The 11,335-nt window shown below is 54.2% G+C and overlaps 1 protein-coding gene across 1 annotated transcript in view; it reads left to right on the top strand.

Moving 5' to 3' along the window:
• The window catches only part of RARG (retinoic acid receptor gamma), a 31,893-nt gene extending 22,975 nt beyond the window's left edge, over positions 1-8,918 (top strand). The window contains 8 exon segments of the mRNA XM_006169059.3: positions 3,065-3,213; positions 3,649-3,790; positions 4,417-4,577; positions 4,769-4,945; positions 5,573-5,777; positions 6,172-6,330; positions 7,612-7,772; positions 7,774-8,918. Coding sequence (XP_006169121.1) covers positions 3,065-3,213; positions 3,649-3,790; positions 4,417-4,577; positions 4,769-4,945; positions 5,573-5,777; positions 6,172-6,330; positions 7,612-7,772; positions 7,774-7,812 — 1,193 coding nt within the window. The 3' untranslated portion in view covers positions 7,813-8,918.
• The last annotated feature ends 2,417 nt before the right edge of the window (positions 8,919-11,335 follow it).

Below are 11,335 nucleotides of genomic sequence, written 5' to 3'. Positions count from 1 at the left end.
GCGGGCAGCGGGCGGGGCGGCGGGCGCTGGGGGAGTGCGCGCGCCGGGTCACCCAGCCCCCGCCAACGCGCCTCGCTGCTTGGCACTCGGCAGCGCTGTTTACAAGTTCGGTTTTTTTTTTTTTTTTCCCTCTCTAGTTCCAGGGCAGAGCTGCTCAGATTTAAGCACTGGGAGAGTAGAAGAGAGAGGTGGCAAACAGGAGACCGTACTTTGGGGTGGGGTGGGGCAAGAATTAAAGTTGTGCCATTTAAAGGAGAAAAAAACTTGGAACTATTGCCCTGCGCCAAATCCCTGTGAATTCTTAACCTGTCTCTCATTGTCCAATAGGATAGGGAGTTGGGCTATGTTGGGGGTTGGGGGAGTTGTGCTTAAGCGCAGGGAATATCCCAGGTAGGGTGTTTTGGAGTGGCCAGAGACCCTGTCCTTTATCTGTGGTGTGGGCGCGGTTTGGACTTGACTGGTAGTATGTTTCTGCATATCAGTTTTGGACCAGTAATTTTGGCCTCTCCCGTCCTGGTGGCATACAAATCAGCTTTTGCTTCAGGCCTGTCCCCACACGCCTTCAGAGGATACATACGTGGGTTAGAGAAGAGGGCAGGCTGTGTTGGTGCCAGTTTGGAGGCTTTGGTGTTCTGGTGCTGGGGTGGCAGGCTGCGTAGTGTTTGATGGTGGAGCAATTAGTATCAGTGTGTAGCCCAGGTGCTTGGTCTGCGTGCTGTGGGTCGGCCTTGTGCCTTGTAAGCCCACCTCCACAGTGTGGCTGAAGTGAGGTGCTTCTGTGCCCTGTGTCCCCGTGTGCCAGAATCCAGACAGGTTTATGGGGGGGTATTGTTAGTATGCCTGCTTTTGTGGCTGTGTCTTGTCGACCTGTGAGAATGTGTGTCTCCAAGGAGGTGTGTGCTAGATTGTGAGCCTGGGCTGCTCTGCTTTGGGCCTCGCAGCTGGGAGCGTTTACAGCCGGTTATAAAGAGTTTGTTTGAAGCTCCGCTCAGCCTGGCCAGGAATTTCCTCAATTTCAGCAATTTGGGCTTTAAACAGAGAAAAACCCAGAGCCCATCCCCTCCTCCCCAGCAGGGGCCCCTGCCTAGCCTAGGAGCAGCATCCTATGGTGAGGTCTCAGTCCAGGGCTGAGCAGGGGACCAGATCCAGTGGACCCAGTTCGCTTCCAGAAACCCTCTCCTGGTGGATTGACCTCAGAGCCACTGGATGGCTTTAAGGTTCAGGGGGCAGGGTGTGCCAGAGGGGCATTGAGAATGGGTTACAGCACCACTCAGATGGGAAAACTGCCCCTGGGCCAGTCTCTCTGAGGCCCCCAGTCTTATATTTCGCCTGCACTGCCCATGCCAGTCTGACCACACCCAGGCTCTTTCGCAAGAGAGGAAATGAGGCAGCGTTCTGCGGGCAGGGAGGGCCTAGGCACCCGAGCAAGCACCGCCCCACATGCAGGCCAGTGGGCAGAACTCGACCCTGAGGGGACACCTGGTGGGCCTGAGGAGTGAGGAGAGGGTCAGGGGCATTCAGCCCTCCCCATTCTCTGGCACCAGCCCCTCCTGGAGTCTCCGCCCCCAATCTTGAATAGACTCCAGTCACCCTTCTTTCCTCCCTCCGTGCTTTCCTTTTGCAGTAGGGAATCCCACTCCTGCCAGATTCTTATGCTAATTGATTATGTGTGTGTTGTGGGGCAGGGAGGGCTTCCCTCCTGTGGGGTGGGTGGAGCTAGCCTGGAACCCCGGTGTCCTGGGCATTCCTTCTGTCCTGGTTGCATTAGGGAGGATTTCCTACCAGGCGGGCTAAAGATGGTTAAAAGGAAGAAGGTGTCCATGAGGTGGGTGTGTGGGGCACTCCTTAGGTAGATTCATAGGGATTTCTTGCATTAACTTGGACTCTCCAGTTTGGACAACAGATCCTACAGGTTGACTTAAGTTACAGATGTTCCCAGCTTCTGAAGATCAATCACACATACATACACACATGAGATTTACACAGCAGCCTCCTGAACAGAGGGTATCCTCCCCATGCTCCGGGCATAAGCTGAGTTCCCTTCGAGCTGCAATTGACTATTTTCAGAAACTGTTTAGAAGTGAAGACATTAATTCAGAAAGGCTCCAGAGCTAGGTCTCCTCCCCCATCAGCCCTGTTTACCCACAGCCACCTGACTCCTCTGGTTGCTACACCCCCCACAGCTTCTAGACCTGAGAATCAGAGCAAATACCTCAGTCTCCCCTTCCCCAGCTTCTTTGATGCCTGGCCACTTAGATCCAGTCCGAGGACCTGAGTGCCTTGGTTCTACCATCAGTGACAGTGTGGTACCGAGTGACAAACTGAGCTGGGCACTTCCTGTCTCTGGGCTTTAGTTTCTTCAGGTGCAAAAATAAGGCTTCTAACCTATTCCCCTGATACCCATTTGTTTTACTGTCTCAGTGGTTTCTCGAACAAGGACTTCGATGGTAATTTGGGGTAGGGGTGGTATGAGAGGAAAAGCCTGGAGGATTATCTGCCCTGTTCTACTTGAGGAAAAACGAGATCCTGTATTTTACCCTCTACGTATCCCAGCAAGTCATGTAGCCAGGAGCCAGCTACAGGTGGCCTGTAATTGTCTACCTGCCTCCAGTCGTATTTCCCCATGAGGAGGAAGGTGGTGGGAGGTATACTATCTTACAAAGGTCTACCAAGGTGACAGGGCGTGCCTAGAGAGTTTTACACACCTGCTTTACAGCTGGAGAAACTGAGGCCCAGAGACATTTACTTACAGGATGGGCTTGGTCTGGAATTCGGAGAAGTGACAACTCACGTAGGACTCAGGCTGGCATCATGGTGGAGGAGTTGGCTGGATTGTGAGGGGTGGGCTCGGCTCAAAGTCAGCTGCAGTCGCCGAGGCCATTTCAGGGGTTTCTTGGAGTGTTTACTGTGGGGCTGTACACGGTTGCTGGACTGTGTACTCTGATGGTGGTGGCTGTTGCCGATGGGCCAGTGGAAAAAGTTGGCTTGAGGAGGAGGCCTGGAGGTCTCTGGGGGGGTCTGTCTCTCCAAACTCTCACATTGCTGTTCCTCACCCCTCCCCCAGCGGTGGAGACACAGAGCACTAGCTCAGAGGAGATGGTGCCCAGCTCTCCCTCACCCCCTCCACCTCCTCGGGTCTACAAGCCGTGCTTCGTGTGCAATGACAAGTCCTCTGGCTACCACTATGGGGTCAGCTCTTGTGAAGGCTGCAAGGTGTGTACATGGTGGTGGTGGGCAGACTGGGGGCTCAGAATTATCTGGTTAAGGGACCAGCAGTTAGTGTAATGGCTATGTCACTGGACTCCCATGTAGTCGACTGCGGTTTGAGTCTCGGACCCGGTGGCTTAAACTCACGCCGGGTGTGTGCATGTGTGCCCAAGGTCCCAAGAAGAGAATCTTGCGGACACCACGGGCCATATAAAAAAAACCCCCCAAAAAAAAAAAAAAAAAAAAAAGAACAGAAAAAAAAAGAATTACCTGGATAAGATTAGAGACTAGGGACACTGGTATTGTGTATGACTGGGGGGTGTGAGGTAGGAAGGGGCTGCTTTGCACAAGATTGGGTCAGGCTTGGGGCAATCTGCAAGGCCTACGAGAGGCTGGTACTCCCAGCATCTTGTTTCACTCTCTCCTTCCAACCAACTTCAGGGCTTCTTCCGCCGCAGCATTCAGAAGAACATGGTGTACACATGTCATCGGGACAAAAACTGTATCATCAACAAGGTGACCAGGAATCGGTGTCAGTACTGCCGGCTACAGAAGTGCTTCGAAGTGGGCATGTCCAAGGAAGGTAGGTTCCTATCCTTGGCCTGGGCAGGAGCACGCCTGTCCCGCCTTGTGGTTGCCACCTCTTCCCTCTGGCTCTGGCCACCACTTCCCTGACCTGCGTGCTGCCCTGGGGTGCTGCCTCCTCCCAGTCCTGTTTGATTAGCTCCATTCACCCAGGAGGCCCCGCCCTTTCCCATTCTCCCCTCTTTCTTGGAGCTAAACCCTTCCTCTGAATGAGTGACTGGGTATTTAGAGGGCGGTGGTCTTGCTGGTTCCCTCCCCTGTTCCTAGGAAGGAGCCTGAGATGGATCTGGGTGGCCCCTCCCCTCATCCCCCCCATTGTGCTGCCAAGGCTATAACTGGATATCCTGCCGCCTGCATATCCTGCCCCCACTCCCCAGCTCCTGCAGGGTGACAGGAAGGGCAGGATGGAGTCGAATGGCCTGGAGAGGGAGCAGGGGTTGCAGGCCCTGGGTGGGGCTGAGGAGAGCCAGCCTGGGAATAGGAGCAAATGTAGGAGACAGGGAAACTGAGGCATCAATTGGGGTGCCAGTGAATGGAGATATCTGGGCTAAGGACTGAGCACATTAGGGTGAGAGAACATCCAAAGGGAGGCTCTGATTTGCTCCTCGTGCCTCCACCCCTAAGCTGTGCGGAACGACCGGAACAAGAAGAAGAAAGAGGTGAAGGAAGAAGGGTCATCGGACAGCTATGAGCTCAGCCCCCAGTTAGAAGAGCTCATCACCAAGGTCAGCAAAGCCCATCAGGAGACCTTCCCCTCGCTCTGCCAGCTGGGCAAGTATACCACGGTGAGGAGTGGGCGGAGCCCCAGTGAGGGCAAGGGACTATTTGGGGAATGGGTAGGGGTTATGTGCAGGCTGTGGTCTAGTGCTGAGGACAAGGAGGACATCAGCGGGCTGAGGGGAGAGCTCAGGGTGTCACAGAGAGAAGCCCCCAAGGGTGGACCTGGCTTGCATCTAACCTCTGTTCGTGCCCCCAGAACTCCAGTGCGGACCACCGAGTGCAGCTGGATCTGGGGCTGTGGGACAAGTTTAGTGAGCTGGCCACCAAGTGTATCATCAAGATTGTGGAGTTTGCCAAGCGGTTGCCTGGCTTTACAGGGCTCAGCATCGCGGACCAGATCACTCTGCTCAAAGCTGCCTGCCTGGACATCCTGGTTAGTTAGACCCTCTTATGAGACCCCAACAATTCCTTAATCCATGCAGAGATGTCCTAGATCACCTCATCTGAGACTCCCCAGATCTCTATTCAAGGTGTTTTGTTTTGGTTTTTCCTAATGTCAGAGGGCATGTGCTCATTTAAGAGAGACACAGAGACGGGTTGAGATCTCAAGAACCAGGTCCATGATGGGGCCTAGTCGTGCTGCAGTCCTTTTTCTCTATCCTGTTAAGATCCTGGGCATGTACATGTGTGTTTTTCAAGGCACTGGGCCAGGACTCAAACCCTGGCCAGCCATGTAGCATCCTGCCTTTCTCTGTATAGCTGCATAGTGCTTAACTGGCATGCTACAGGCTGCCTCCCCCCACCCCCCAAGCTCTTTTTCTTAGCCCCTGCCCCTCCCTATGACCTGATTCTAGACTTGTGGATGCCCTGTCTTCTTCTGACTCCTCAGGACCTCCTCTCCCCAAGCCACCTCTCTCTTCCTCCCATACCTGCTTCATTCAGGTCACACACTTTCAGGACCTGATTCGCTTTCCACTTCCTTATGAGCCCCTGTGAGAGGCTGGTGCTCCCAGCATCCTGTCCCAGAGACAGCACTAACCCTGTCCTGTCCCATCTCTAGATGCTGCGGATCTGCACAAGGTACACCCCAGAACAGGACACCATGACCTTCTCCGATGGGCTGACTCTGAACCGGACCCAGATGCACAACGCTGGCTTCGGTCCCCTCACAGACCTCGTTTTTGCCTTTGCTGGGCAGCTCCTGCCACTGGAGATGGATGACACGGAGACAGGGCTGCTCAGTGCCATCTGCCTCATCTGTGGAGGTGCGGGGGCGCCCCCTAGCGTTGGCTCCAGCTTCTTTCCCACTCCGCCCCTAATATCTGACCTTGTACCAAGCAGGAGACCTTCCGTTCTCTTCCTCGGGGGTTGTTGCACCTGGCCCTATTCACAGAGCCCTCAGATTCTGAACAGGCTTCCCAACAGCCTTGAATACAGGGAAAAGGAGAAGGGGCTGGGCTGGGGAAGCTGAGGAGATCCTAAATACTGGTGCTGAGATAGGAATCTGGCAGGGATGGTTTACCAGAGAAAGTCTCTTACTGAAGGGGAGAAACTAAAGGACTTAGAGCAGAGGAGATGGTAGGAGAAAGTCTGGCCACCTGCCACTGTGTCCCCCACTAGTTCTCCTTCCTTCTCACTCTGCTATGCTTATCCTTACAGACCGCATGGACCTGGAAGAACCTGAAAAAGTAGACAAGCTGCAGGAGCCACTGCTGGAAGCCCTGAGGCTGTATGCCCGGCGCCGGCGGCCCAGCCAGCCCTACATGTTCCCAAGGATGCTCATGAAAATCACCGACCTCCGGGGCATCAGCACCAAGGGTTAGTCACGAGTGAGCTTCCCCTCTCTGTCTTCCCAGAGCTGCTGGTTGTTCCGGTCACGTAGGTGCACAGGCAGAGACAGGAACAGGGTGGTCGAGAACCAGGTGACCTCCATTAGAGTCTTACCTCTGCCACAAATTAGTGGGGAGACTTTGGGAAAAGTGCTTTTTGTACCTTTTTTTTTTTTTGGTTAAATGGACTGTACACCTACCCCAAGAGGTTATTGTGAGGACCAAATTGCTAATCCACTATGTGCTCAGCACTGTGCTGGATTAGAGTCAGTTCTGCGATTGCGTCAGTCCCATTTTAAGTGCTCGGTAGCCAAATGCGGCTAGTGACTACAAAGCAGGTATTTCCAACATCACAGCAAGTTTTATTGGACAAAGTTGGCTTAGAAGGATGCCTAGGACATAGTAAGTGTTCCACATATATTAGCTATTGTTTTGAGAGTTAATTTAGAATAGACCTAGATGGGACCAGCAGATGGCGTAGCTGGGCATCACTGGACTCCCATGTAGTTGACTGCAGTTCAAGTTCTGGACCCGGCAGCTTAAAACTCATGCTGGGCATGTGTGCATGTATGCCCAAAATCCTGAGAGGAGAATGGAGAAGAAGCAATTGTGGTGTGGCCATCTCCTGCTTTCTCACTTTCTGTCTCTCTGGCAAGTACATGCACCTTATAGCAAAAATCTCTCTTGGGAAAAAAAAAAAAAAAGAATAACCTAGAGGGCCAGCCCCATGTCTTGGTGTTTAAGGGAGCTAGATCCCACATGACTGACCATGCTGTTCAAATCCCAGCCCTGGTGGCTTGAGAAACACTCTAGGCACATGTTTGTGTCCCAAATCCCAATAAGATGGAGAAATGGAGAGAAGGGATAGTGGCATGACCACAGTCTATGAGGGGTGCTTCCTCCCTCTCCCTCTCTCTCTGTATCTCTGTCTTTTTCTGGAGAGCACACATGCCCTCTGATGAAAATGAAACAAAAGAAAACATCAACAGGTGTGATGCCTGAGGAGTGGGGCTGGAAGTGGTGCACATTGTGATCTGTGAGCAACAGCCTAGAAGAATGGGATGGATGGGCAGCAGGCTCGGCAGAGACCAAGTAGAAGTTCTAGATGGAAGGGTGGCACCTGGAGGCTCTAGAATGAGAAGGTGAGCTGAGGACAAAGAGGTGGCAGGCCTGTACTGGAGACTCCCATGGGCAGTCAAGAAAGGTTAAGGAAGTGGCCTCGAGACTATGCATCTCTGCCTCCCTGAGCCTCTTTGCGTCTCCTTCGTAGGAGCAGAAAGGGCCATTACCCTGAAGATGGAGATTCCAGGCCCAATGCCTCCCCTGATCCGAGAGATGCTGGAGAATCCTGAAATGTTTGAGGATGACTCTTCACAGCCTGGTCCCCACCCCAAGGCCTCCAGTGAGGATGAGGTTCCCGGGGACCAGGGCAAAGGGGGGTCAAAGTCCCCAGCCTGACCAGGGCCCCTGACCTCCCTGTTGTGGGGGTTGGGGCCTCAGGCAGCAGACTGACCATCTCCCAGGTACCACCGTGACTGGGGGAGGACCTGCTCTGCCCTCTCCCCACCCCTTCCAACGAGCTCCTTGTTTTTGCCAAAGTTTCCAGGGGTGCCTCTGTGTTCACCCCCTTCCCACTCTAACCAGTTCCCTCTCCAATCCTGGCGAGCTACCCTGCTCCCACCAGGAGAGAGGGCAGAGGGGTGAGCCTGGGATTGGACTCTAAAATCTCAGCACTGCCCCTCAGATACTGGGGTCCTAGGCTCCCCAAGGCAGGAGGAAGAACCTGCCATTCCAGCCCCTTCTTCTGCTAGGTGCTTGGGCCTTTGGGAGCAAACAGGAACACTAGAGACCAAAAGGGAGGCAAAGTGGGAGGGCTGAGCCCACCCCTTGCCCCTGCCCTCGGTGCCTAATGCTGTGTGATGCACCTGCCTGGTGCCCCCTGCCCTCTGTGCCCCATCCTCATGCCAGGTCTAGGTGCGGGCAGGCTGGGCCCTGCATTTCTGCCGCAGGCCAGAGGGTGAAAGGGACAGATGCAGGTCCATACGCACCTCTTTGCTTGGGTGCAATTTGCCCTGTACTCTCCGTTACGAACCCCTCCCCAAGCCCTGTCATGTGCCTTGGGCTCCTCCTGCTCCCCCCATCTCAGCCATCAGGACAGGGACCCTCCTACACTACAGAGGGGCCAGGGGTTCCCTCTTCCCCTAGTGCCTTTGACCCTTGACCCCCAGAGCAGCTTGGCCCAAGGAGGGGGAATGCTGCCTAGCCTTGGCCCAGGGAGGGGGAATCCTGCCTCGACCCAGAGGAAGCCTCTATTTATTTATTAGCTTTTGTTTACACCCTGGAATTAACCCCTTCCTCCAGGGGTCTTGGGAGGGGGAGCCCAGGGCCCCTGTGATTTCTCCTTTCCCCCCAGCCCCAGTTTGTATTTAGCTGCCAAATAAGATTCCCACTGGCTCCCCTTTTTCTCTGGGGGGTCAGGGTGCTGTTCCCTCCCCTCTGTTTACATCTCCCCTTCACCCCGCTGTATCGCATATTGCTGAGTTTTCTATTTTTGCAAAATAAAGTGATGGAAACTCATGGTGTGAGCTGTGGCTCCCTCTAGGAGGTGGGAGCAGAAATGCCCAGCTGCCTTGGATAGCAAGGAAGGTGGGTTTCACATCTATTGGATTTCACCACTTTCTTAGGGGAACAAGGATGTGGGATGGCAGTGCCTGGATGGGAGTGGGGCCGAGCAAGGGAGCCCTCCGGAGCCCAGCTTGAGCTTCTGGGTCCTCCACAGCTGCCAGGTATGCATCTCTGCGAGGCCACGAAGGGGCTGAAGGTCTTTAAGCTGGTCCCCACTTCCAGTGACGGATATGTGCCTATCTCTTCTCTGAGGAGGGCCCACCGAGTCTCATTTGGTTCTCAGGGGGTCCCTGGGCCCGAGAGGGGCACAGCCTGCACCTGAGCTACTGTGCTTTTTTAGTGCCAACCCTTCCTTCACCCGTGAGCTCTCCTGCCTCCTGTGACCCTGCTAGCACCTTAGCTCTCTGCCTGCTCCAATCCCACTCCACTCGTGACCCACCATTGCCATCTCTCCCAGTTTCTCTCCTCCCCCATGTACCTTACTTCTCTGCAAGGCCCCTTTGCAAAGCCGTGGCCGCTACCCGTCTCCCCTTTACTCTCTGCGACTCCCTCTCCAGCCCCTCCCAGCCCGCTCTCCCTCGCACAGTGCCTTGCCTACCTTGTCCCTGGTTTTCTTCGCTGTTGACCTGTGCCTGTGAGAAAGAGGTTGAGGGTGTAGGAGGAGTAGGGGAGGGGAAGAGGGTGCAGAAAAGCAGAAGAAGAAAATGAAAGAACCTCAAGAGGAAACCACAGGGCCTGTGAGGAAGGAGGGGCCGTCGCCATAGGAACCCCTGGTTGTGGGGGAAGGTAGAAGGTTCCAGCTGTCCTAGAGCCTGGGGCCAGCAGAAGCCCACCCACAAAAGAACTCCCTCTTCCCCAGTGGCCTCCTCCCAGCAGCTACACTTCTATAACCCACCAGACGTTTACTGAGCACCCACTATGGGATGGGCACTTTGTTCAGTGAATAGGGAACCTGGTAGGGCCGGTCCCTTCCTGCGAGGGCTCCTTTTGATAGGAGACACAGACCTGATAACACAGGCCTTGTGTCTGGTTCCTTCTCAGCTCCCAATGTCAAGTATGGACCAGAGGCAACTCCCTCTCCTCCCTGGAGGTTTTGTCCTTGCCTCAGTTCCAGCTGTCATTCCTGCACGCTGCCTCTTCCAGTTCCCCTCCACCACCCCTTTCCTAGACTCTGCCACCGTCTTGTCTCCCCACCCCCAATCATGTTCTCTGAGAATGGTCCTAAGCCTCTCTCTCCAAGTTTCCTGCTGTCTGGACCCCACAGTCTCTCCATTTCTCACCCCCATTGCTTTTCATCCCTCCTGATTTTCTTACCAAGCCCCTATTGTGTGCCAGGTACTCTGGTAAGCATTTTCAGTTATCCCACAGATGAGCAAACCACCACAAAGGTGCTAAATAACTCAGCTAAGGTCCCTATGCCCGTGAGTGAGAGAGCAAGGACTGGAGCTCCAGCAGTTTGGCTCCGGAGCCCGCACGGTGATGCACATTGATGCGATGGGCCCTGGGCTTTCAAAATGAACAATAGGTTTGTTGGTAGTGTGATGGTGAAGGCAGCTGGATCCCACAGGGCTGACTGTGTGGCTTGAGTCCCAGACCTGCAGCTTGAAAAACACCCAGGGCACGTTTACCTGTGTGCCCCAAATCCCAAGAGAAGTAGGAATTATAGTGTGACCATTTCCCATGGGGAGTGCCTTCTCGCTCCTCACCCCCATCAGCACACATCCCACCTGGCAAATTAAAACTAAACAAAACAAAGCAAAACAAAAAAACCGTTTGGAATCCCACCCCCTCATGTTACTTCCTGCTTCCCTATCCCTTCCCATCATGGTCATGTTCCTGTATGAGGAAGTGGAAAGACCATCAGTTTCTGAGGCAGGCAGACCTGGGTTTAAAAGACCAGCTCAGGGGCCAGCCTGTGGTGTGGAAGTTAAGGAGGCTGGATCTCACATGGCCAACTGTGCGGTTCGACTCCTGGACCCAGTGGCCTGAGAAATGCACTGGGTGCCTGTGTGCCCAAAATCTTGAGAGGAGAAGGGATGGTGGCGTGGCCATCCCCCAACCCAGAAGTGATTTCTCACTCTCTGTCTCTGTCTCCAGCAAGCGCGCACACTTGCCCTGTAGCAAAACTTCAATCAGTCCTAACCCAGCCACTCACTAGCTGTGTGACCTTGGAAAAGTTCTTTACTTCTTGCTTCTAAGCCTCAAATCTCTACATCTGAAAATGTGCCACCTCTGTGGTGAGGTTGTCATGAGGATTAGTTGTAACTTGACACATCCAGCACACGCCATATGCTCAGTAGACGAGCTCGTTTCTCCCAGACCCCTGTATCATCTATCTTTTGGCCCAGCTCCAACCCTATGTGCTCCAC

Source organism: Tupaia chinensis, unplaced genomic scaffold (assembly GCF_000334495.1).
Source record: "Tupaia chinensis unplaced genomic scaffold, TupChi_1.0 Scaffold146740_1, whole genome shotgun sequence".
In the NCBI taxonomy this organism is placed as follows: domain Eukaryota; kingdom Metazoa; phylum Chordata; class Mammalia; order Scandentia; family Tupaiidae; genus Tupaia; species Tupaia belangeri.
Note: the sequence above shows the minus strand (reverse complement) of the source record. Positions and strands in the feature narration are given on the sequence as shown.